This window comes from Conger conger, chromosome 10, assembly GCF_963514075.1.
Source record: "Conger conger chromosome 10, fConCon1.1, whole genome shotgun sequence".
Lineage (NCBI taxonomy): Eukaryota > Metazoa > Chordata > Actinopteri > Anguilliformes > Congridae > Conger > Conger conger.
Window position 1 is genome coordinate 18,973,522 of NC_083769.1, and position 25,490 is coordinate 18,999,011.

The 25,490-nt window shown below is 43.0% G+C and overlaps 1 protein-coding gene across 1 annotated transcript in view; it reads right to left on the reverse strand.

The window, feature by feature from the left end:
• Nucleotides 1-25,490, reverse strand: part of syt6a (synaptotagmin VIa) — a 56,843-nt gene that overhangs the window by 14,410 nt on the left and 16,943 nt on the right. The window contains exon 2 of the mRNA XM_061258052.1: nt 1,486-1,873. Coding sequence (XP_061114036.1) covers nt 1,486-1,873 — 388 coding nt within the window. The remainder of the gene's footprint in view (nt 1-1,485; nt 1,874-25,490) is intronic.

A 25,490-nucleotide genomic window follows, 5' to 3' on the forward strand; every position in this document is an offset into this window, starting at 1 on the left:
ATATCATCACATCAAATACACCGCTGGTAATAAAAGAATAAAAATACTTTTAACAATAACAGTTATTTTCATGCTTTGTTAGATTTGCTGTTCTCCAGAGAGACCTTAAGACTATCAAAGTGATTTGTTCCCAGAATTCTTTGTTCCCTGTGGTCTTCATTACCTTCCATACAATGAGGACACTTGGGTTCATGGCCCAATATTCTTAATAAGAAACACAATATAATACCTAGATTACATACAATTAGATTGAATCCACAGATATTTTCTCATTTTACAGGTATGATGAAAATATTAATCCGAGATAAAATTCTGCCTGGGGAGATCTATTTTCCTTGCCACCTACTTCAATTTTCTGCTCTTGCTCTTAAAAAGATTTCTTTCCCAATCTTTAGGACCCATGTGTGACCATTATGGCCACTAAACATCAAAGCAATCCTTGGCAACGGCAAAAATGTGCTATATTTCAGTAATTGGTATTGAACACCAACATAACATCTGCCATATTTCTTACCGGGAAATGGCACTAAAGTTCCTGAACTAGAAGGAAGAAGACTCCAGACTTATTTCCCTTCAGCTGTTTAGTGTAAAAACACATTAAGCCTAAAAGCTAACTAGACGCAGGCCACAAAGGAGATTTACTTGAACTTGAAATAAGAAGCTTCCATGGGCTGAATGCCCTGTTCTCATGATTATGTATTCTTATGAGCTGATAATACTTTTTTATGAAACAAAATACATAGACACTCACTTAAAAATCTATTAGGTATTTATTAGACTTATTTTACTTTTTGGTCTTCTGCTGCTGTAACCTATTCACAACAGAGTTTTGATGTGTTGTGTGTATGAGATGCTGTTCTGCATACCACTGTTGTAATGTGTGATTATTTGCATTACTGTCACCTTCCTGTAGGCTTTGACCAGTCTCGCCCTTCTCTTCTGACCTCTCTCATTAACAACGTGTTTTTGCCTGCAGAACTGCTGCTCATTGTTTTTCGCATCATTCTCTGCAAACTCTCTGTTGTTCATGAAAATCCCAGGAGATCAGCAGTTTCTTAGATGCTCAAACCACCCTGTCTGGCACCATTAATCATTCCACGGTCAAAGTCACTTGAACATTTCTTTCATATTCTGACATTTGGTCTGAAAAACAGCTGAACCTCTTGACCATGTCTGCATGCTTTTATGCATTTAGTTGCTGCCGCATTATGGCTGATTAAATATTTCCATTAACAAGCTGGTGTACCTACCTATCTAACGTACAGTTGATTAGACTAAGCAGGAGACAATCCTCTCCTGGAGCAATGCAGGGTTAAGGGCCTTGCTCAGGGGCCCAACGGCTGTACGGATCTTATTGTGGCTACACCGGGGATCGAACCACCGACCTTGCAGGTCCCAGTCATGCATCTTAACCACTATACTACAGGCCGCCCTCTCAACCTCTTCAGACCCCACCACCTTCCCCAGCGCGCGGGCGAGGCTGACCTGGTGGAGGAGGCGGGCTCGGTGGTCTGGCGCTGCATGCGCTGGGTGCGGCGCAGGAAGTGGTCTCGCATGGAGAGCTGCACCTCGGCAGGGATGTCGGGCGAGGTGTGGCTGATCTTCACCGCCGCCTCCAGGAAGCTGACGGAGGCCAGCGGGTCCTTGGCCTTCTCGGCCGCCATGACGTCGGGGCCGCAGGCGGGCTGCGAGGGCGGCCGGTCGTCTCCGCCCCCTTCGGGGGACGCGGCGGGGGCGAGGGGGGCCGAGCTAGAGGACAGGGCCTTGCGGCGCCAGGGCACCCAGCACAGCTTCCAGGAGGCGAAGACGCAGAACCCCAGCAAGCCAAGACCGCACAGCGCTAGCACAGCAAGGAGGAAGCTGAAAGACAAGTCTGACAGGGAGCCACACCACGGGAGGGGGCACAATATGGACAGACAGATGGCCAGAGCAGCGAGGGGGGAAGACAAACATAACCGCCACGTTAATACCATGCGCTGAACAAAACAAGTGCATGATATCTGTGAATGCAGATTATAACAATTTAGGGCCAGATTCACAGACACAGATTAAGCCTAGTCCGAGACTAAATTCGATTTTTAATGGAGACTTTCCGTACAAAACTCAATTTAGTCCAATACTAGGCCTAATCTGTGTCTGTGGAACCGGCCCATAAAGTACAAACAGAAACATTTGCATTTACATTTGTTTTATTTGTTCAATCTGTGAGCTCTATAACGTTTGGTACAAAGACATTGTTTTCTTTATTTGACTCTGTGCGCCACAATTTTCGCTTATCAAACAATGTAATCAAACAATTAACCACATGTGGGTAAAGTGCCCATTGTCAGCTTTTATGTAAGGGTATTTTTATACACTTTGTTTTCACCATGTAGAAATCACTGCACTTGTAAGGCATAGTCTCTGGTGATGTTGTACTGCAGCCAGTACCTGCTGGTTTTGGGGAGTAGTTGCCTTAAGTTCTCTTCAACATATGAAATGGATGTTCTGTTGGATTCAAATTGAGTGACTTGGCCATACATTTTTTTTCTTCCAGTTTTTCCCCTTTGAAAACTTCCTTGGGTTGGTTGGTTTATTGAGTGCACTAGTGCTCTATTTATTCATAATGATGTTCATATGTTCATAATGATGTTCATTATTCATAATCATGATGTTCATGATTTATTCATAATGATGTTCCAACAGTTGGTTTCAGAAAGCCTAAGGTTTGGCCTACTGAAATTAACTTCTCAGCCTACTTCTCAGCTTCCTTGACTATCAATGGCCTCATCTTGACACATACCAATAACAGACACAAAAGCCAATCAAAAGACTAGAATCAAGATTAGATACTGAAAGCTCTCTTACACTTGCCCAAAGGAAGCAATTGCACACACCTGACCTGCCAGAAATTCATGTGAAGCCATTTGTCCTAAAAATTATAGTGGCTAGTGGTGTGCAGTTCGCGAACAAGTCGTTGTAACTCTTTTTACTGACTCGGGGGTACTAGTTGGTTTTCTCAGTTGAGTCGTTCATTCTACGTGTTTGTTTGACCAGTTGGGGTGCTCCTATGCACTTGTGCTCTACTGAAACAAAAGAATAACTCTCGTCCCTAGTGCACTATGTCATTTTGTCATTTTCCCCAAAACACAATAACCATTTTTGCTCATGGAGATGTTCGCCTACTGCTCGCCTGTTTTTTGACAGCCTATTGAAAAGCAAGAATCAGTTGGTGAAGAATTCGCACACTATTACTACCAAGTTGCTCTCCTCTGCACTGAACAAATTCACGAACAATAAAGCCTATTATCTAATAACATTAACAACTCTCCAACCAACAATGTTTTTAAACATAATCACGTATAGTATCAAGTATAAATGACTCGATGTTGCAGGACATGACATTGTAAACCCAAAATGCAAACACATTTTGCTGTTCCAAAGCTCTCACACTGAACGAATGAGTGTTTGTTAGCTAATCATTTGGGGAGCTACTCACTCCACTGAACAAACGAGTGTCTGTGAACTCATCGCTCTGGGAGCTACTGACTCACTGCACTGAACGAACGAGTGTCTGTGAGCTAATCATTCAGGGAGCCGCTCACTCAACTGAACGAACAAGTATCTGTGAATGATTCATTCGGGGGGCTGTGTGTGTTGCAGTTTGAGAATGATAAAGTGTACTCTTCACATTATGAAACCAACTCCCATAATTTCTTTTATACCTTAAAAAGTGAGCTATTGACCGATTTCTAAGGGAAAATATGCATAATTTAAGATTGTTTAAGGAATTTGTTTTTTTTTACATACATTTAATTAGAAATTCCAGCACCTGAAATAAACGTTAATGGGATTTTTATGGGCTATTTAATCGGATATTATCATAATTAAGGGGTTCCCACCCAAGGAGGAAATCAATGGGTCCTTATTTTGAATAAAGGGGTTTGCTTTCAGGGGCAAATTAAGTGGGTATTAAGCACATTTGAATGATTTCAAGTTTCATAGTGCCAATGAATGAGATAATCTACTCTCCAACTAACCATGTTTTTAAGCATAATAATTGTGCAAAAGCATTTCATGACGCGATGTTGCAGGACATTATGAACCCAAAATGCAAACACATTTCTTGCTGGCAGTTGACAAGTCAATGAGCTTTGAATGAGAATCACAAATCGTTCTTCGCCAGCGGGGGAGTCCTATGTGGCCCCTGGCCTTACTGAATCAAGTGAACAAAGTGAGTCGTTCAAAAGAGTCATTCTTTTGACTGAACGAATCAAAAGTGAATGATTCAGTAAAAAGGATCACATTTTTGTCTGCATAATTATAAACAGTATGGGTGGCCAGAATCCAATTTTAATAAATATATTTCAGTTGTTCAAAAGTGTATGTGTGGCTAGTAACTGAAATGTAATGGTAATAGAAATTTTGGCATTACTGTATCATGAATGTAGCTGACTGGGACATGTATATTGAGAGTACTGTACGCCTGCACTCCAAAAGTATAATTCTCAGCAGAGCTGCAATGACGAAAGTGGAGCACTGATTAAACATTGTAAAATTATGTCGAGATTACAGGGACTTATTCTCCCTAATTCATGCATAACTAATGCAGTGAACTATGAGCTGTTTTGTGAAACACGTGCCTCATTCATACTTTAAATGGCATCTCCAGAACAAATTAGTCTTAAAAATTTCCTTTAAAAACTAAATTAATCTCCAAGCCTGATAAGTATTGACCTTAGATAAGGGTTTGAATGAGCTAGCAGCCACATTAAATCAATGCAGAATTTATTTAATGAAGAGGACTCATGGGTAATTAAGTTGACTCAGTGCTTATCAGCTATTAGCACAAATTTTATTCATTCCCTTATGAAAGATCACCTTTCTGTAAGCCCTGTATTTTACATTATAATACAGAAAACCTCATAAAACAGACTACCCAAAACTTCCATTTGAGTGCTAATGGTTTGAGAAGTAATATGTATAATAACTTGAGAGAATTTATTTTTTATTACGGTACAAAAAGGTTTCTGCAAGGTTCAATTCCTGGGATATTCTCACAACATCGCCCAAATCTTTCTTTCTGCTGACAAGATTGGTTGCTTGATGGTATCCACACACACATTCACACACAGGCACACACACACACACACTGTAACACACACAAGTTATATCATGATGGCACTGTATTGGAAATTAAGATGTGCAAAATGCAATTGCGGCTACCTCCGATTAATAAAAAATTGGTTCATAATCTATTTTCAAAAGTATGAAGCCTCACCATGAAATCACAGCAACTTCTAATATTGTCAGCAGAGGCAGTTTTACATTATCTCTCAACACTAAAGAAAGGAAACTGCTGACAGCCTTGTTTTTTTATGATTATTATGAATGCGCTTGCGGAGTAAGCCAAGTGAAACAATTCCCGGGGAGAAAAAACGCAAACACAGACAAACACCACATGGACATTCACTCAAATCAGAAAAGGCACAGCCGTCCTCAGCTTTGCCCAGGGCCAACAGTATCCACAGATTTATTTTTTCTTTATTGAGTAATTAATTGATTTCTGCCCGTAATTTGTCATCACCATTCCAGCCACAGACTGGAGCTGTTTTTAGATGGTTGGTTTTCACACATTCTTCCCCATGGCCAGGAATCTTATCCAGTTTATCTGTAATAATTTACACGGTAGTGTCTCCTCACTTACTGAGAGGGCTTTTCCTGTCCTGACCTCATAATTCAAAACCAAAACGGTTCTCTGAAGATATCCACTGATATATAAAATACTTTCATTCGCCTTTCACGGTTCAGCTGGATGGTAAGTCTCACCATCCATCCATCCATCCATTATCTGAACCCGCTTATCCTGATCAGGGTCGCAGGGGGGCTGGAGCCTATCCCAGCATACATTGGGCGAAAGGCAGGAATACACCCTGGACAGGTCGCCAGTCTATCTCAGGGCACACACACCATTCACTCACACACACACACACTCATACCTATGGGCAATTTAGACTCTCCAATCAGCCTAACGTGCATGTCTTTGGACTGTGGGAGGAAACCGGAGTACCCGGAGGAAACCCACGCAGACACGGGGAGAACATGCAAACTCCGCACAGATAGGCCCCGGCCGACGGGGATTCGAACCCAGGACCTCCTTGCTGTGAGGCGGCAGTGCTACCCACTGCACCATCCGTGCCGCCCGTAAGTCTCACCACCATATTTCAATTAAATATACGCATAATAACATTACAAGTGGACACTAGATGAACATGTGGTGTGTGCTGTACCTATCATCCTACAGTAAGTTGCATTGCAACGAAAAGGGTACTTTGCTCACTAACTAAGGCCATATGGTGCTGCAACCTGTTCAATGGGTGATGCATTTTTTTATGAATATGGATTGTTCCCCATTCAGTTTTTTCGGTCGGTGGAAGACTGGAGATGATCAATGTAAGTCTTTGGAACTGCACAGTTTTGCAACATTGCAGAGAGTGAGTTTGTATCAAGGTGCTGGTTAAATTCCTATGCAAGGCTAAAGGGCCAGTGTGACATGGTGCCTGATTTTCCTGTGTACTGTATTCCAGGTCTTCAAAATTTGGGAAATGCTGTACATTCCACGTTGGTAGCATGGGGATTTAGTTTAGCAGACAAATTTTAGTTTTATTTATTTATTTTTCTCTACCAAGGATTCAGTGTCCAAAATGTTCTGTTTGGACACTCAGCCAAAATCCACTGCGAATTATGTGAGACAGGATTTCCGGGTGTGGGGATTTGCCTCTCATGGAGATATTTTGGGTTGTTCACAACCAAAGCTTCTCCTCATAATTCAAATTTCATGACAATGCAAACCCTGTGATTGGAACTGGCCGGACAGTGAGTTTGAACACTCTGTTGTTCATGAACGTACTGTAGCACGTAAACCACTCAGCTGCTTCTCCTGTAATGGATTCCCAGATGAATGCCAAATTTAAATTGGATTTTTTTTTGTTTAATCCATGTAGAAGTTAAGACTAATAAAAAATAAGCCACCAGCTCGCTCAACCTCCCATGAGCACACGCACACACACACACACACACACACACCGGTTGTATTGTGATGGCACATGGCATTTTTGTTGAAGATGTGTTAAATTGTAATTACCAGACATCCAATTAATTATAGCTTTAATTAAACATTTTTTTCACAAATATGTCAAAGCATTGGTCCTGAGGCAGCACAATACATTCAGAATTCATCAATACTATTCTGATGAAAGGATCCCACAGAAAGCTGAATGTGGCAAAGCGCTGGTATAATGCGTTTAATTCATAATACAATAATAATAACTGCATACTTAGGCAATATACATTCACTGAGCACTTTATTAAGAACACTGCTACACTTAATCATGCGATTATCTAATCAGCCAATCATGTGGCAGCAGTGCAATGCAGATACGGGTCAGGAGCTTCAGTTAATGTTCCCATCAAACCATCAGAATGGGGATAAAATGTGATCTCAGTGATTTTGAGAGAAGCATGACTGTTGGTGCCAGAAGGGCTGGTTTGATTATTTCTGTAATTGCCGATCTCCTGGGAATTACCAGAGTTTACTCAGAATGGTGAGAAGAAAAAAAAATTCAATGAGCGCCATTTTGCAGACGGAAACTATGGAGAATGGCCAGACTGGTTTGAACTGACAGAAAGGCTATGGTAACTCAGATAAGCACTCTGTACAATTGTGCTGAGGAGAAAAGCATCTCAGAATCCACACCAAACCTTGAGGCAGATGAGCAGCAGCAGAAGACCATGTCAGGTTCCACTGCTGTCAGCCAAGAACAGAAAGTTGAGGCTGCAGAGCGCACAGCCTCACCAAAACAATCCACCTGCCTTGTGTCAACAGTCCAGGCTGGTGCTGGTGGTGTAATGGTGTGGGGAATGTTTTCTTGGTGCCCGTTAATACCAATCAATCATTGTTTGAATGCCGCAGCTGACTTGAGTATTATTGCTGACCATGTGTATCCCTTCATGGCCACAATGTACCCATCTTCTAATGGTTACTTCCAGCATGATAATGCACCATGTCACAAAGCAAAAGTAATCTCAAACTGGTTTCATGAACTTGACAAAGAACTTGGGATGAGGTAGAACGGGAGATTTGCAGCGTGAATGTTCAGCTGACAAATTGTGTGATGCGATCATGTAAACATGGAACAGAATTTCAAAGGATGTTGCAGCTTTCATCATCATGTGGAATCCATGCCATGAAGAATTGAAGCTGTTTTGAGAGCTATGAGAGCCAGTATTCGCATAGTGTTCCTAAGAAAGTGCTCAGTGAGTGTATGTGTTATCAGTTCTTGTATATCAATACGAGAAATACGTAATGATAACTTCTGAAATCAAACTTTTATTTAATTAACCGCTTGCATGACTGCATCATTAGTAGGAATTAATATGCATTTCTTATCATGTCACAGTGACCTACAGTGGGAATCCAACACTGTACTGCAAACAAACAAAAAACAAATCAACCTTAAGCAATGAACTCTTATATTAAGACTTAAAATCGTATTTCTAATGCTTTTTAGCAAAATAAAACAAAAAGGTTGTCAATGAGATGAGATGAGCCTGTTTCACTCATTTCAGGATCTGCCAATGGTTTATGCCAATTTCACTTATCAAGCAAAAGGTAACTTATTAAGCTAACACTCTTAAAAATAATTCTATTTAATTTCATTGGATTTTAGACCCATTACAAGATTAAAACACTTGTTAAAACAGTTTTTGCAGCGTGGCTCCTGATATTAGCACTGGAATTTGTAGTTCCCAGCAGACTCTTAAGACTGTGGAGCTGCAGTGGAGACGTGAGGAGCCTTGCCCCCCTCAGACAGGCTTGCGTAATGAACCATGACCGCGTACGGCTCCGCTCTCTCCTGCGAGCTTATCTGCGTCCGCAGCGTGAGAGAGCAGTCCCGCTCCAGGGTTAGTGCTCAATTAACGGCCGCTCTCCGGGAACAATGTGAGCCCACAATCAATAGGCAGGGGTTTTATTCACCTTTTTCTTGGTGGAAAGGGTCGAATAGAGATCAATACCACCAGTGTAGAGTCTTCGTACAGACTGTGGGAAACTCCTATCCTGGCGGAAATTCTGTAAGTAATGCATGCTGAAATGGACTGAGGAGATCTAAGTTTTACCCCCTTACTCCCTTATGGACAATTGCCAACGTCAACAACTCCTTGCCCTTGCACGCCCCGCCTAATCTACATTTGTAATATCTGGTACTCAATTTGATACCATATATTATTAATGAATAATATTATTATTAAAGGCCATTCAGCCCAGCAATGCTCGCCTTTTCCTACCCCCAAGTGTACCTACTGCCTAGTTTGTCTAAAAGCTAAATGGAATTACCGTATCAAGCCTGGTCTTGAAAACCCCCAGTGTTTCTGCCTCAACTACATGTATTGTTATAAAGCCTTTCAAACCACTGTGCATCAGCCAGCACAGTATTTATATAATTGTTTCTGTGTATTTTATTGTGTGCCATGTTTCATACATTACATTAAGTGGTGTACAATCAGCCTATGTGTCGAAATAATCACTCTCTACGAGAATATTCTGCCATTTGCATGATGCAATGTGAAAGGCATTTATATGATATTTAATCATAACTGCATAACTGTGGAATTAGTATTGTGATGTAGAATAGTTGCAAGAAAAAAATTGTTTATTTACTGACATTACAGGCATGTGGAGGGTGCATTAATGCAAGCAGAGGTGCACTGCAAGTTTCACTTCTTCCTAGAGGAATCTCAAACTGGATGAGTGCACTTTGCAAATGCATTGTGCATGAATATAATTTCCAACAAAAGAGCCTGATGCTCCCTGTGAGGATCTGGTCTGACAACGAGAGACTTTAATCTGCAGTGTATCTCATCCGCAGTAGATCAAGATAAAACAGAACCTGTGATACAGGCCTAAAATGGGAGTATGTCTTATCAGTTAGATGCAAGGGAAAAAAAACAGGAAAAGATTCCAGAGATGCATTTTGCAGGAAACCAACCGGCAAAATTATAACCAAACCACTTGGCTAGCTGGACTTCCCAAGATCATACGCAAACATGAATTTGTATTAACCTAAGAAGATGGATGATTTGGAGGCCTCATTAAACATGGCCAGGCAGGGGCTGCTGTCAAAGCAAATCTGTGGAGGAGCACGGCGTGCACAATAAAAGGCAACATCACCACAAACGCAGCCAAGATATGCAACCGGCAAGTGCTGCAATCTTTCAAAACCAGACCGAGTGCAATTTCACGGACCAGTGATCCTCTACCGTGAACGCAAGCCTGACTGATTGGCCGGTTCCCTCTGCCTCTTAATGCCAGATTATACGTACATGACAGAGATGCAAAGGTGCTCCAACGCTCTTCCAGCTCATTGCACTTCATGATCGGTGATGCCGCAGACCCATATAACCCATGAAACCTCACCATGACAGAAGAAGAAATGACAGAGGAGGTTGCGACCGGATATGTTGCGTGTACACGAGAAACAGCTCCACCATCATGCTCAACTTCATAGAGCACTCACCACACCCTCAAGACCACAGCAAACTATGGGTCTTTCAAACATGCAATGCTGAGAATTTCTGAATGAACAGTGGTCTTGCAGGTTTTTTTTCTCTTGCGCTTGGGTTACCAAACTGAGCCCCAGCTCGACCTTATGAAGCATTTCATAGGACCAGGAAATGTAATTAAGCCTTGTTGTGAAGCTGACTGAGGGAGCAGGCCGAGGCCCTGGGGTATTTTTTTCTCCAAATGCCTTCAAATGTGACCTGGTTTCTATAGAAACCTGCCCATTAGACGAAAGATGCACTCTCTCCATTGCCCATTATAAACCGAGCGAGGAAACCACAGTCTTCCCATCGCATCTGAATGCCTTTGAGGGTAAACTGGAGTAGTGTATGACATTTCCTGCAACTGTGATGGAGACTGAACTGCGCAATCATGGCAGGTTTAGCCAAAATGGTTGCTATCCTCCAAGCTAATGCTGTTTGAGAAATTTTGCCTGTCCAACCATAGAACCTGTTGAGATCATCTCCAGCTAGTCCTCCTCTATTCTCCTTTTGCAAAGTCATACAGTAGAGGTAGAGATGCTCAGGGGGTTTAATGCTGGGTTGGATACTGGGACAGATACTTAGTCCAGGGATACTCAAATCTGGCCCCAGAAGCCAGTATTACTGCTGATTATTCATCTGGAGTCAGGGTTGACCAGTTCATACCCAGCTAAACTAGTTTTATGACCGGCTTGGCCATGCTGGTTGACCAGCTCATACCCGGCTAGACCAGCTTATGACCAGCTCAATTTTCAAGCTGGTCAAGATGGCATAGCTGGATTCTACAGCAGGGAAGACAATCCTAGATGGATTCAATAGCCTGTTGAGGTTGATCCCTGCTCCCATACTTTTGAGTCCCAGCTTGCCTTCATATTTTCTGGACAGGCCTGGAGATCTCCGGACATGATAAAGATGCCATACCATACCCCATACCCCTAGGGCCCCATCATTGCCTGTCATAATGTGAACGTTCTGCTCTGAGGAGCACCCCTCCTGAATTCCCCCACTGTGATGCTCCATCATGTCCTTCATGCTCTCGAGCCTCTCCTGGTTACGCTGTAACAGCCTGACAGTTCACTGGCCACCAGATCTTCCCAGAGTGAGTGAAAGTCAGCATGGCGAAATAGGTGAAATATCTGTCTGTCATCTCCATCCACATTGCACTGCATTCTGTCATTAATGTTCATACTCTTTGCCTATAATCAGTTCGGGTGATTTACAATGTGCACGGTCAAGGCGCAACTGAAACAACTGTTGAATTGGTTTCACCCAACAACCAGGGGGCGACCCAAACCAGCGGTTGACTTTTTGTGTCACTGTGGTTGTTTGACCCTGCAGCAGACACTGCAGACACACTGCCACTCGATCCTTCCTGACTTCTTCCAGGAATTCCCGTGGTCTGGTGAAATCGCCATGCTCGGTTGCAGCCAGTTTTAGATTGCTTTATTTCATCTTTCTCACAGCATTCAATCTCATGTCCCAACATCCCTGTAAATCTCAGCGTCTCTGTCCCCGCAGTCCACCAGGCAGGGACGGTTTTGGTGCAAACACGGGAGAGGGTGGGGTGGGTGCGTGGGTGAGCAGCGCATCAAACCTGAGAAATCAGTACCGGCACACTGATAAGTCTGCTGTAACTGCTGGGCACGGCGATTATGGGGTGATTGGTTTGCATTGAGAAAATTGGATGAATCCAAACGGGCCACTGTAACACAGCTGGGCTGCAGCAGTAAATATGAGAGGCAGAATTAACTGAGTATCTGAGAACTGAGGTAGGGTGCCGCTACGTGTACAAGGCAGAAGGCATGTTTACTCCTGGGAGAGGATGGAAATTGAAATAAACTGAGAAGGGGTGAAAGTGCTGAAACGTGCGTGAGTTTTCTACTCCCTGAAGGAATCGGAGAGACTGCCTTTGCACCTTGTTACGCACATGCTAATGAGCTGAGGAAGATTTAAGTCACTAAAAAGTCCGTACGCAGGAAAACGTGACGGGTTTTTTGAGTTTTGTCCTTCAGATGCAGAGTTACTCTGAATACATAAGTGAGATTCATGGGTTACCAAGGGGCCGACACTGATTCAAAGGCAAGAAAAAAATATTTTCACTTCTAGTTAAATGTTCTGTGCCGCTCAAGGAAAATACGAAATTACAAAATGTAATAATGTTCTAAGTGCAGTAATAAATTATCAAACTTAGCAAGACATTGATAAATGGAATACAATGTTTCTAATGTACAAAGAAGTTAACAAATTATGCTTTGAAAATGTAATACGACATGATGGAAAAAATAATACAAAAATAATGTGGAGACATAGATTCACAAGCATATCTAACTCAGTGGTGTATATTCCTCAGCATTGTGAGAGGATTCCTGCAGACTGATACTGTGGTATTTCAGCTCTCCCTTGTTCCCCATATCGTGATTCATAACAGACTGCTGACTGCTTTCTTACATTTTCAGTGAACCCATGCATCTATTATAATATCCTACTCAGAACTATACCACAGCTGTGTGTAAAAGGGTGTGTTCAAACAGGATAAAGCCATAAAGAAGAAGACAGAAGAAACCTTTCACAATGTTGTGTTGGGACAAACAAGGCCTATTAGCATCCCCTGCGCCCTATGTTGCGTTCCTGTTTACAAAACCAAATCCAAGCTCTTTTTCAGGCTTTGTAGTTTTTTCTCCAGCAACATTTCATTTTCAATCTTAGCAGCAAACGCCCAGGCATACTGTGGGGCTGCAGCTGCTAATAGCCCATTAACCTGCATGTTGACTAAGATCTCCTATCGGTAACATACAGCTGTGAGTTTGGCAACATTTCTGACACCAAGGTCATGCCTCACCAGTCCTCACACCCTCACGCCCAGGGTCCTAAAGTCGCACAGTTAAATATTTAGTCAAGCCGATGGATACTATTATTCTTGTCATGCAGTGCTGGGTGATAAGGATGCAAGAATCTCTTCAATCTCTAAAAGTGACAGAGTGAAATGCATTTCCTATAACCTCTTCCATCTTCAGTGTTCCAGCTCATGACTTTGGTTTTAAGTATATATATCAATACTACCAGCCCAGTGTAAACGTTCAGCCTGTGAGGGAAGAGTGAATGTTAGTGCTGTGTTTAATTCTAGCTTAGCTGACTTAATTGGCAATTACTGTAATGCTGCAGGATTGAAAAAAAGTAATTTTACTGGTTTAATTTTTTTTTTTTAAAGAAAAAAGAGAAAAAAATCCTTTTAAATGATTTTCACCTTCAAGCATAAAAGCATTTTTAAAGTATAATTAATCTGTGTAAGATACATGTTTCAACAAGCTTGTATATTAGCTGTCTAGAAGGTAAGATAGTGGTTGACAGGCTATTTCATAAGAAAATGCAGACATAGCTGTTTACTACAATAGCCTACGGTTAAACACTATCTCAGTTAATTTTGCCTGGGTTTGTTCACACCCTGTACTGTACTCTTCAGTTTCCTGCTGAAGCCACATTTCTGAAGTTAAGGAACTTCACAATAAATTGAGCTAGTTGCTGTTTTTTGTCTGCCGTATAGACTGTAGAAAACGTGTCCCACATGTTTCAGCACCTAAAAGATGGCAACTGTCAGTCAAGCCACAGAAGATACTTCTCTGGACTCTGTCCAGGTGACCCTGTTGACAGCCCAATGGTCTCACGCTAAAGCATTCATGAACTGCCACTATGACTGGAAGTCAATTAAGGACCATTTGCTGCTTTCCTTTTTTTGTCTGCCTTTTCCATAACGCCACAGTTTAGAGGTCCAGATTTCCTAGCACAATGAATGATTTGTCTGAGTTTTGACCTCTCAGCCATGGAAGAGTTCCAAAACTGGTTTTCAATCTGGTCACTGATCACCCCCTGTGTGACTGCCATGAGTAAATCTCACCTCTCGCCCTTAAATAAAAAATGTCAAAGGAATATTCTAGATGCAGTGACTACGGTGTGTGAGGTATTGGACTTCACTGTGTGAAGTATATTGAAATCTGCTGATACAGACTGGTACAGATCCAATCAATTATCTAATTCAATTCAAAGTCAGAGAATGAGAATATGAGAATACATAACTATATTTTGCATAATTAATAATTAATCATTCCAAATGGAACCCATTCTGCACCAAAGATCAATCAGCATTTGTACTTAGCTTTGACTTTTAAACATGGTAAATGTAACCGTTTTTAATGCAGACTCATTTTTTTTCATTTATTGTTCATGCTCATTGAACTCTTCTGTTTTGTTTTTAGTAAACATTCATTCTTAATTTTTAATAAAAAGTAGATGAAACAGAGACCCTTAGTGAGCACTTTATTAAGTATGTATTACTTATTTTTTAGACTTATTACATCTTCTATTATTGCAGCCTATCTACTGAAAGGTTTGATGCATTTGTGTGTTCAGAGATTCACTTCTGCATACCACTGTAATGTGTGGTTATTTGTGTTACTGTCACCTTCCTGTCAGCTTCGACCAGTCCAGCCTTCTCTGCTGACCTCTTTCATTAACAACACATTTTTGTCCGCAGAACTGCTGCTCACTGGATGTTTTTAGTTTTTCACACCATTCTCTGCAAACTCTAGAGACTGTTGTGCATGAAAATCCCAGGAGATCAGCAGTTTCTGAGATACTCAAAATCAAAATCACTTAGATCACATTTCTTCCCCATTCTGACTTTTGGTCTGAAAAACAGCTGAACCTCTTGACCACGTCCACGCATGCTTTTATGTATTTAGTTGCTCCCATGTGATTGGCTGATGAAATATTTTCATTGCCAAGCTGATGTACAGGACTACCAAATAAAGTGATATATAAGTGTAAGTGATAAGTCCAGGCCTACTTATCCAACTAACTGAGATGCCTAAGAACAGACATTATGATACCCGATGATTAACAAGCCATTTGGCCCATCGGCACCTACAGACAACACAGTATCCAACACTGTGTCACACCTGGACCTGAACACCCTGGGGATCCATTGCAACCTAAAGAATGAATGAACAAACAAACAAATGATCAAATGAATGAAGGAATTAATGAGTTACCTTATGCTCCTCTTGCAGGCAGCCCAAATAGTTATAAATAAATGCCCTGACTGGCACTGGCTACAGCCTCGCGTTAATGGCCAGAATCCCATCTGGAGATAATGCCACTCACTCTTACAGACAAGATATCTTTCCCTTTCATCATTCTGAAAAAAAGGTGTAATGCCACTGTTGCGCAGCATGTATACCCTTGTCAGTCAAGCTACTTGGTGTTCGGTGCGCACCTATTCTCTAAAAATACATTCCTTCTTGTCAATCATTTGCACGTTTTGTTCCCCGAGGTCTCCCTGGTGCAACAGGCCAAGAGAAACCACTCCCCATAGAATGCTCTCTCCTGCCTTCCACCCACATTCACTGACAGTAATAAGCAGCAGCACAACTGTAATGTGTGTCCTTAAAAACAGTGCACAACACAAAAACAACACAAACGAGGTGAGACCAGCGTGGAGGGGGGTTTGGGAGGAAGTATGTAAATCATGTGATCAGATGGTTAAGTTTTATGTATCTACTGTACTTTACCAGTCTGCTGCTTTCAAATGCATTCCAATAAAACTGCTACGCCCAATTCCTCCCTTATAAAAGTAGATTAAACCCATTTTGAGTGTTATCGTTAATTCGGCACGCCTGAATATTCATTACCGGTTGAAAAAACGGACTCAGGCTGGCTATGGCAAGGTTCAGATATTCTCGCTCCATTGTTTATACCGTGCAAATATGTAGATGTCTGTAAATAATGAATAATAACAGGTGACAGCCACCCGCGCCACAGCCTTTGCAGGTGGCTTCTCATTACCGCTTCAATGGAAGTCGAGTGGGTGAACACGCTGGAAAAGGCAAGATATCATAATTCACCCGTCGCCAAGTTATTACGTGCCTTATTGTTTAGGACCCCCCAAATACTTATTTACTGCCAAAACCCACCCCCCACCCCCACCAAGAAAACCCACACTGTTTGCCCACAACATTGTTCCCCCAGAATACCACAAAGGGCAATTTCATGATAGAACACACGCCTTCAGAAAGGCATTAAAACATAATGCACTGTTTCGTCTTATCCCTTTCTGGTAGGGAAGCTCGCCCAGCCGTCCTCCCATTGCCTGTGCCCCTGTGATAATGGAGGTGATTAGCATTTTTGTTGTGGGACACAGAGAGGGGGTTTGGGGGGTAAGAGGCAGTGGGACCAGGCTGACAGGGGTTTAATGGAATTCCATTCATCTAGGGAGTGAGGAATCGACCTAGGGTCCGGGAGACAATAAAACTGTCACCCACATGGACACTGCCACACTGTTCCCTACACGGTGTTCTGAGATTAATAAGCACCGTAGGCTTAAATGGATTACTTTAATATGTGCTCTTCTGTGTCTTCTCTCCTTTCTCACTGGGTCTGTCTTTAATCCAGGCTGCCTGCCTACGGTTCACCGCTGGCTGTGACTTTATTTAAAAACTTCCTGGTCTTGGAAAGCCTCCATATTGGAAATACAGTACGCCTTCGTATCAAGGGCTAGGGTCTCACTTTAACGGTCCAGGAGAAACGCAACTCCCCAGGCGACAGACAGCAGGCGCTCATCTGGGATCATGACTCTCGATGTAGCACGCCCTAATCGCGGTCGTTGGGTTGCATGTGTCCGGTTTTGACCCTTGGCTTCGGCGGCAGATGGGGAAGAGGACCGAGTTGTTTCTCTGTCACTCTTGACCTTGGCCCAGCGGGGGGAAGCTTGGAGCGATGGTGTGGGGAAGAAGTAAAACATGATGATGCGTAAAGCCTGATGCACAAGCAGGCTTCCATAGCTCTCTCTCTCGCACTCTCTCTCTCACTCTCTCTCTCTCCCTCCCACTGTCTCTCTCTCTTTCTCTCTCTCTCCCTCTCTCTCTCTCCCACTCTTTCTCTCTCCCCCCCTCCCCCCCTCCCAGTCCCTTTCTGTCAACCCAAGCTCCAGAGAGCTGCCTTCCCACAGCAACCCAAAACCGTGCGACTGTTTGGCATCGAGAAAAATAGCCAACCAATTCTAATTCCCACCGAGCGCCGAGCAGTTGTGCCCTCCATCTCCTCGGCCACACTGACAGGTGATGAGAATGCTGGGTAACTGCCCTGCCTCCTGCCTGTGTGTCTACAGCATGCGGAAGGCATCTTGCGAGGCTCCGAAGATTGTTTTTTTCCCTCCACAGGAGAGATGGCCAGGTTCCCAAGGAGACTCTGAATTCAAACACACTTTATTAGCATGAAAGGGTGATGCTTCGTACAGTCTGCATCCACACCTCTGCTTGTACACCACATAAGAACAACCACAATTCCCCAAAGTCACGCAGAAGAGAGCCACCAAAAAACTTTGTACAGTTTACCTGGCCCAAATCCCAACAGTACCCACAAGCATCAAGGGACGTCTCTGCTTGTTCATTAGGAGTACAACATTTTCCCTGTTTCCACAGCCTGGTGGGAAACACACCAAACTACGCCCTTGTCAAAAATCACACCGCTGTTTTTCACCACGTCAAAACCAGATGATTTCACTGGAGGTGAAGAAAGGCGGGAGCGTGAGGGGGTCTACGCAGTGCTTCTGACGGACACCGAATCAATGCCCGGCGGTGACTTCGCTGTGCCTGTTCACACCCCATCAACCATCGCTAATGATGAGGAGGGGGACATGCGGGGGGGGCTTTAAGCCCACTCTCAGCATCTGACATTTTAAAGGGAAGTCATAAAACATGCTGCAGGAGAAAAGATGTCTCCCCCCCTCCACCTCTCACCCTTTTTTATTTAGAGACAACCCCCCCCTACTTGGCTGTACAAATCAACCCCAATCATGTCACCCGCCACCGCTGTGGTGCATCAGGGCCAGCAGAGCGGAGGATCAGTTGAAAACTAATAAGATCTGATTGGATTTGGCCCACGATGGTGCCGTCTCTGCTGCTGCTGCGTGGGGGGGAGGGGGTGGGAGGGCAGCGAGAGAGAGAGGGGGGGGGGAGATATAGAGAGAGAGAGTGTGAGCAAGTGACGGGTAGGGAGGACCAGAAACCCTGCAGCTGCACCAGCAGCATTGGTGAATGGTAACGCTAAGGCTGGGGGGGGGGGGGGGGCAGAAGCGCGCGTTCTGTGGAGGCTACTCTCTCCCAGGAACGGCAGTTCAGCACGCCAACTTGGGAGAAAAAAAAACACAGGGTGCAGGTGCATTTTCCCATTCCAATTTCAATTTTCGCTTCTGCGTGAAGCCGGCAGGTCTTGGCGCGGCTCACCCCAAAGCGCGTTCAGACCTTCCCCGCGTGGCTAGGCACCGAACGCGTGCTCCGCGGGAGTGGTGGAGTAAATCTCCCCATCGCTCTTCATTTACAACCCAGGCGTTCCCTTATAAGCCTCCGGCAGCAGCTTGGCTGCGGCAAACCGTCAATTCAACTTGAATGCAACCGATACGCTGAAAGTTGACTGGATCCGATATAACACAGCACAACGTGTGAGACACGCTGGTGTGAGGTGAAGCTTTCTTCTCATGTCACGGACATTGCTGCAAACCGTGCGGTCCCACCTTTGGTTGGCGGCAGTCTCGCAAATTACATAATTTAGCGAAACCACACTGGCACAAAGCAAGACCAGATGGGTATGGTCTGTTCTTCTGCAAGCAGGCAATGTGATTACTTTATGGAGACGCACGAGACAAACGATTTAAGTCTGCAGTGACTCTGGCAACAAAAAAAGTACTGGAGTAGATGATAGCTGTGGTTAAATATTAACAATGCCCCATGTTAATGACTATGTACAATTCTCAACAAATGAGAGTCATTAGCAAAGAAACATTTACAAATTGAATTTATGCTCAAACACCTATTTTTCCTGTAGTAAAAAAAACTGGCCGATGAAACATAAAAAAGATGCTGCTGCTGAAGATCTGAGAGCAACCCCCACCTTTGAAGTGATAGATTGACCCTCCTCCCCTAAAAAAAAGTAATTATTTAACACGAGGAACTTCAATCAGCCAGGAAATGAAAGGAGTGGTGGAAACTGCAGCGGCATAAACTAAGGCTGGAGATAGACGTGCTGAAGAATATTAATCCCAGGTGCTCGGCAAAGAGAATTCAAAAGTAACCCCCCCAAAAAAAGGCTAAACTGCAGCCGACCCCAAGAGGCAAGATCACAGAGCTCCCCCGTTCTCCCCGTCGGCGGACCTGTTTCGGGTGAGCGGCCGGTCGGACAAAGGCACATTTGAAAGCAGCAGGTTGAAAAGGAGCCCTTTGAAAAGAGAGAGGGGGGCCGCTCTTTTCCTTTTTTCTCTCTCTCTCCACTGATGTGATGCGCGGAGGCAGCGGTAACTCACCGGCGACTGGCTCCTTCGCTCCTCTCTTTTCCGTCTCCTCCGGCTCTCCTCCTGGAGATCCTCGCCCTCCCCTGCCTCCAGACGGACTGAGGCTCTTCGGAGCACGGGACCCTGTTTCTATGGTCGCTGTCGGGGAGCCCAGCCGCACGGAACGGCGTACTCTACACTTCAGTCAGGATGGGGAGCAGTTACCAGCGCCTCGCGAATAAACCCCAGATTATCCCTGACGGTGCAACAGCTCAGCCTTCCCTAGCCCATCAACCCCCCCCCCCCCCCAAAACCCCCCCCACCCTCACCCTCAACCAGCCCATTCTGCCATCCTCACTGATCTCATCTTATTTTACTTTCATGCAAGTAGGCAGAAGAGTGGTTTGCAGGGGGGAGGGGGGAGGCGGAAAAATAAATGTGATAAATGTTGTGCTGAAACAAGGGGGAGAGGAACAAAGGGAGGACCCGCATAAGTTGGGGAGTATGAATATTAATGAGGGGCTCTCATGAATATCAAACTGCGGTCGTGAATAGACGCAGATTTCACTCAGGGCCGCAGCACGGGCAAGTGTCGGTTGGTCGGGGGTTGGCAGGGGGGTTTTTTTGATCAAGATCAAGCGGAAAAGGATGAAAGGGACCCGCACGCAGGAGGACCTCGGCACACGCACGTTCAGGCCGGTTGGTTAAGATGTCGACCGCGCGTCACGTACGCACGCGGCCTGATCCGTGAAGCACGCATCGCCGGGTTTAACGCGCTCCTGAGGAAATTTTGCCTTGGCCGCCCTCCGCAGCCGGGGACACGTGTTCACCAGTGCGTCGAGCGGGGCGCATATAGGCGACTTCTCACAAGATTATCGTCAACGACAGAGCGTTGTCACTCCTGTCACAGCAGGATGTGCGCTGTGTGGGGCCCGTGTTAGGGTTTTCATGTTATATAATGAATGTGAAGTAATAGAACATACAAATGAACCCCTTTTTTGACACAAGCTTAAATATGACATAGTTACTATGTTCTTGAACCCTTTGGACTGCAGGCATGATCCTGGTCTCTTCTGAAAGGTAATTCTTTGGGGTTTATTTTCCAAGAGTCAGAATTACTCCAAATATTACTGAAATTAAGTTACAGATGCTCAAACACAGTGAAAGTTGAAGCTTTTTTTCTCATCATCAACTATTCAGACACATTCCATAATTTCACATTTGTTTTTCAAATGCAGGCTTGCTCCTTATAAGCATACTGAATAATAATAAAGATTATGTATTTAGAGAATGTATTTAGATGCTCACTGATATAAAATGGGATCACATCACTGAAAACTCTCTCTATTGTGTTGTCAACGGTGTTTTACTGTTTACTCTGAGAAGAGATTCCTTGGAATGCCTCCACAGGAAGTCCTCTATTTAGCAAAATATTTTTTGTCTTTGTAAAACATCAACCTTTTTTGCCATAAAATCTCACTCCATGTGTGTATTGAAAATGCTAGTTTTATTCAATTCTATCAACGTTTTCCGAGTTAGCACATCATTTTAGAATGAGAAACTATCACGCGTTTTCTTGTAGTATGTGGATTTCCAAAATGCAGAGTTACCCCACATTTGTTTTACCACCCACATGTTACAACAAGAAATTGTTGTCGTTAAAGCAATGGCGTGTTAAAATAGGTTGAACAGATCCGTGAGTTTTAACGCATTCAAACGGTATATCCTGTTACCATAGTGATTGAAAATATCACAAGCTGAAAAAAGGAATTAATGCAAAAAAAAACCTCACTGAGAGACTTAAGGGATTGATATAAATACAACCACAACCCAAAAAAAATTCCAGCAATAGTTGTCTCGATATAATGTAAAGTCCACCTTATTTTTATGCATATTTCAGTCACACTAAATATTGTGAGACAGAGATAGATGAATGAGAAAATGAGACAAAGGCACCACTATCTTCACTACCTGGAGAGCATGCAATAAATATGATGTCATATTTTTTAACATTTCTACATTAACAGTGCTCACATTTCATACTGGCCATGCAGGTAGGAATCCTGCTGTGCCTCATGTCTGTGGCATTTATGATTATATAATTACTACTTTTACAGTTTTCCAGTAATGGCTATTTGGATTTCGGGTGGGGGGGTTTATGTTATTTGCAATGAACTTCTGGGCCTAAAGGGCTATCCATACCTGTTCCCCACAATTTCTGCTTCTTTCTGTCCTTAAACCTTTGTCATGTGAAGAGCTGGACAAAACACACTGCCATTTGTCATTTGGGGTTCACTCACATTCACTCACATGTTTACACCTACTGCCACTGAGCCTTCAATTAGCCAGTTCCCAAAGGAATTCACACAGGGATAACATGCTAACTCCGCACTCAGGGAGAACATGCTAACTCACAGAAATTCTCTCAGTCGGGATTTGAACATTGTGCATTCTGGCTGTGAGGAAACAGTGCTATTCACTGCATGGCGTACTGCCTGAACCCACGGGAATCGAGCCCATAAAGTCAAATCATGAAATTCAGTTTTATAAGCAATGGTTACACCTTCCCTCTCTCTACCCCGCTGAGTGTCATCTGACAGAGTGGGTTTCATTTTCCTCAGGTTCTAATTCACAAATCTGTTCCTTATTTAAACAAGAGAAAACGTACAATTTATACATTTTAACTTGTTTGAAATAATTATAGTTACAAATGCTCTGAAGTGCCTGTCGCCCACTTGATCATTAAACCAGGAAAGATGAAAGAAATGCTTGACTGTGCTCTGTGCTGAGACTTCTTAAGCTGTGGGGTTTATTTATTTAAAAATAATAAATTCCATATCCACCTCCAATGATCTTGCTAGCCTCCCTGAGCAAATTCCAGTGCTATCCGGGGTGCAATTGAGTCAGGCGTATGGGTGAATCATGTCAGTACACTGCCAGCTTTCTTCTTGAAGACCTTTCACATTCAAATTAAAACTTCCAAAATAAATTGAAATTGACAAAAAGAGAACCACTGTCAGCCTCTCAACAGGAAGACTTGTCCTAATTTAGCCCGGAAGCTGAATTAGTAAAAAGCCTTCGTCTGCCTAACAGAGATAGGTCTACTGACTGTATACAAACACACTGAGAGCTACTGCAAGCCCATTGAGAGCTACCCACCTGCTCAGGCTCTCTAACTCTAAATAAAAATCTCTATGGTGACGAAGCCAGCTCTGCAAATAGTGAATGTCCAACAAACTTATATAAGTACACACCATCTCAGTAATGCACATCGTTTGACAGGTAAGTCTAGAAAGTCAGTAATGAAGACCATATACATGCATTAATACCACAGACAATAAGTATTGACTCTGAGACCAAAATAAATCAGAATTATGGTAAAAGCACCTGTGTTATTTTGAAATTGAATGTTTTTCAAATTATTTAAGGATTGGAAGATTGCCAAAGGTGTATCGCATGCCTCAATTTTGTGTTTTGTGTTTATATATTACATCGACTTCACTAGACAGAGCAGAGATCTAAACAATGTTTTTTCTGTATTTAAGACACTATTATGTACTATACACTTTTTAAGATAATCTATCACCTCCTGGTCTCTTTTGATGCAGTGCATGCCACCCATAAAATCTCAACTTTGTCTTTAATACTAGTGAAACCAAATACACACTTTTCTGCAGATCACACTCCAGCTGGACACTCAAACACAAAACCTCAGAGACAACACACCCATAAAATATGGGTTAAACAGACATTGAATATGCACACAAAGAAGGAAACTGCCATTGAAGTTTACGTTTAACAGAAAAAGCCATGAGCAGGGAATAAACTACTTTGAACTGCCTTTCCACTGGTCCCAGATTGTGGCGATATTCTACTTGTGTGTGCAATTCCCAGCATTCTGAAACCCCCGGAAAAGCACTTACTAATACGAAAATTGGATTTTCATAATTGTACATGAAAACATTCCTGGTCTTCATTAAATTTGAGTGTTTAAGCTGTCACAATGTTTGTATGACTAATCTATATGAGTAAAACAAATTGTCCTAAAAAAGATGCGTTGTACTTCCTGAAGCACTGTTGGCTTCTGGTCACGAAACCATGGAAACAGAGAACCTTCTGCTTAATTTCCCCCTTTAGATTCCTGTCCCGCCCTTTCCCTGAGGCACCGGGTTCTGCTGTCAATCGTCTAGTGATGTTTTAAGCAATGCATCTGAGATAATTTTCGGTGTACCGTTAAAAGATTGATTTTTATAGTAGTTGTATGATATAAAACGTGTCAGTTGTCCAAGAATATACATTTCCTATAAACAGTGGGCTCCAGAATTATTGGCACCTTTAATAAAAAGGCTGCATATAATTTAAAAAAACATGGATAATGGTCTATATTTTATGTTCAAACATATGAGAAAACTATACTGTTATTTCAATACATTTACTTTCATGTTTTGATTTTTTTTATTAAGTAATCAATTTTTTTCTAAAAACCACAGGTGCTAATAAAGTACTAGGAAATCCTGGCAGAAAATCTGGCTGCCTCTGCTAGGAAGCTGACTCTTGGTCATAGGTAGATTGTCCAGCAGGACAATAACTGCAAGCATACATCAAAATCCACTCAGAAGTAGTGTCTCCAGACTTAAATCCCATGAAAAACCTGTGGATTGATCAAAAATTCTAAAAAATTTCTACATGGAGGAATGGTCAAAAATCCCTCCCAATGTGTTCTCTAACCTTATCACAAATATTGTGATAGAGCCCTTGTATAGAGCCCTTCATCTCAAGATCGTCTGGGTGATGCATGGCAGCCATTTTGATTCAGATGGCTCACCACATCTGTGGTAGAGAGGGAGGGACCACGGAGAAAATAAAGGAATCAACTGTGGAAGTCAAGGTCCTGCTTTTTTCCCCCCATAAATATTTTGTTGGCAAGATTTTTTAGTTTCTGCCAGCTGGGGGTGCCATAGAGTCCAGTTTGAAAGAAGCCTTTTGAAAAGAGACAGAAAAGAGCAGGTGCAGGGAGACTGGGAGAGGGACGGAGAGGACCAGCGGCCAGATGCTTGTCTGAGGAACGCTTGAAGCATTGGCTCACATCAAAGATGCAGCCCATCACAGTCCACCCGCAAGTGGAGTCTGGGGTTTGTGGGAAGGCAGTTGTCCTTTGGAAAGCTAAAACAAGGATACGCTATGTATTCCATGCATTAATTTATGTATGCAGTGCCAATTTGTATCTGCTTCTGTTTGAAAGAAAGGGCTAGCTGGCGGGCCTGCTGAAACACTGAGCTTCTGCTCAAAAGAGAATTTGGTCATCAACTTTTGTCCCTGGAGACTGTGTGCTACAACTGGCCGACTGTTTTGGACAACTTTGGTGACTAACATGGGCAAAGAAAGAGCAAATAAATCAGTGATGAAATGTTTTTGTCATTTTTTTCTTTTAGCATTCAAAGGTCAGTCAAACATGAAAAAAATGAATTAAGTCAATGCTGAATACTTAAATGTCACACATTATCTATTTTTGCCAAAGTTCCTGCCAGCGTGATGTACTGTTTATCCCCCATGCTATAATACAAAATCATCTTGATTACTTTCTGAATTGATGTTG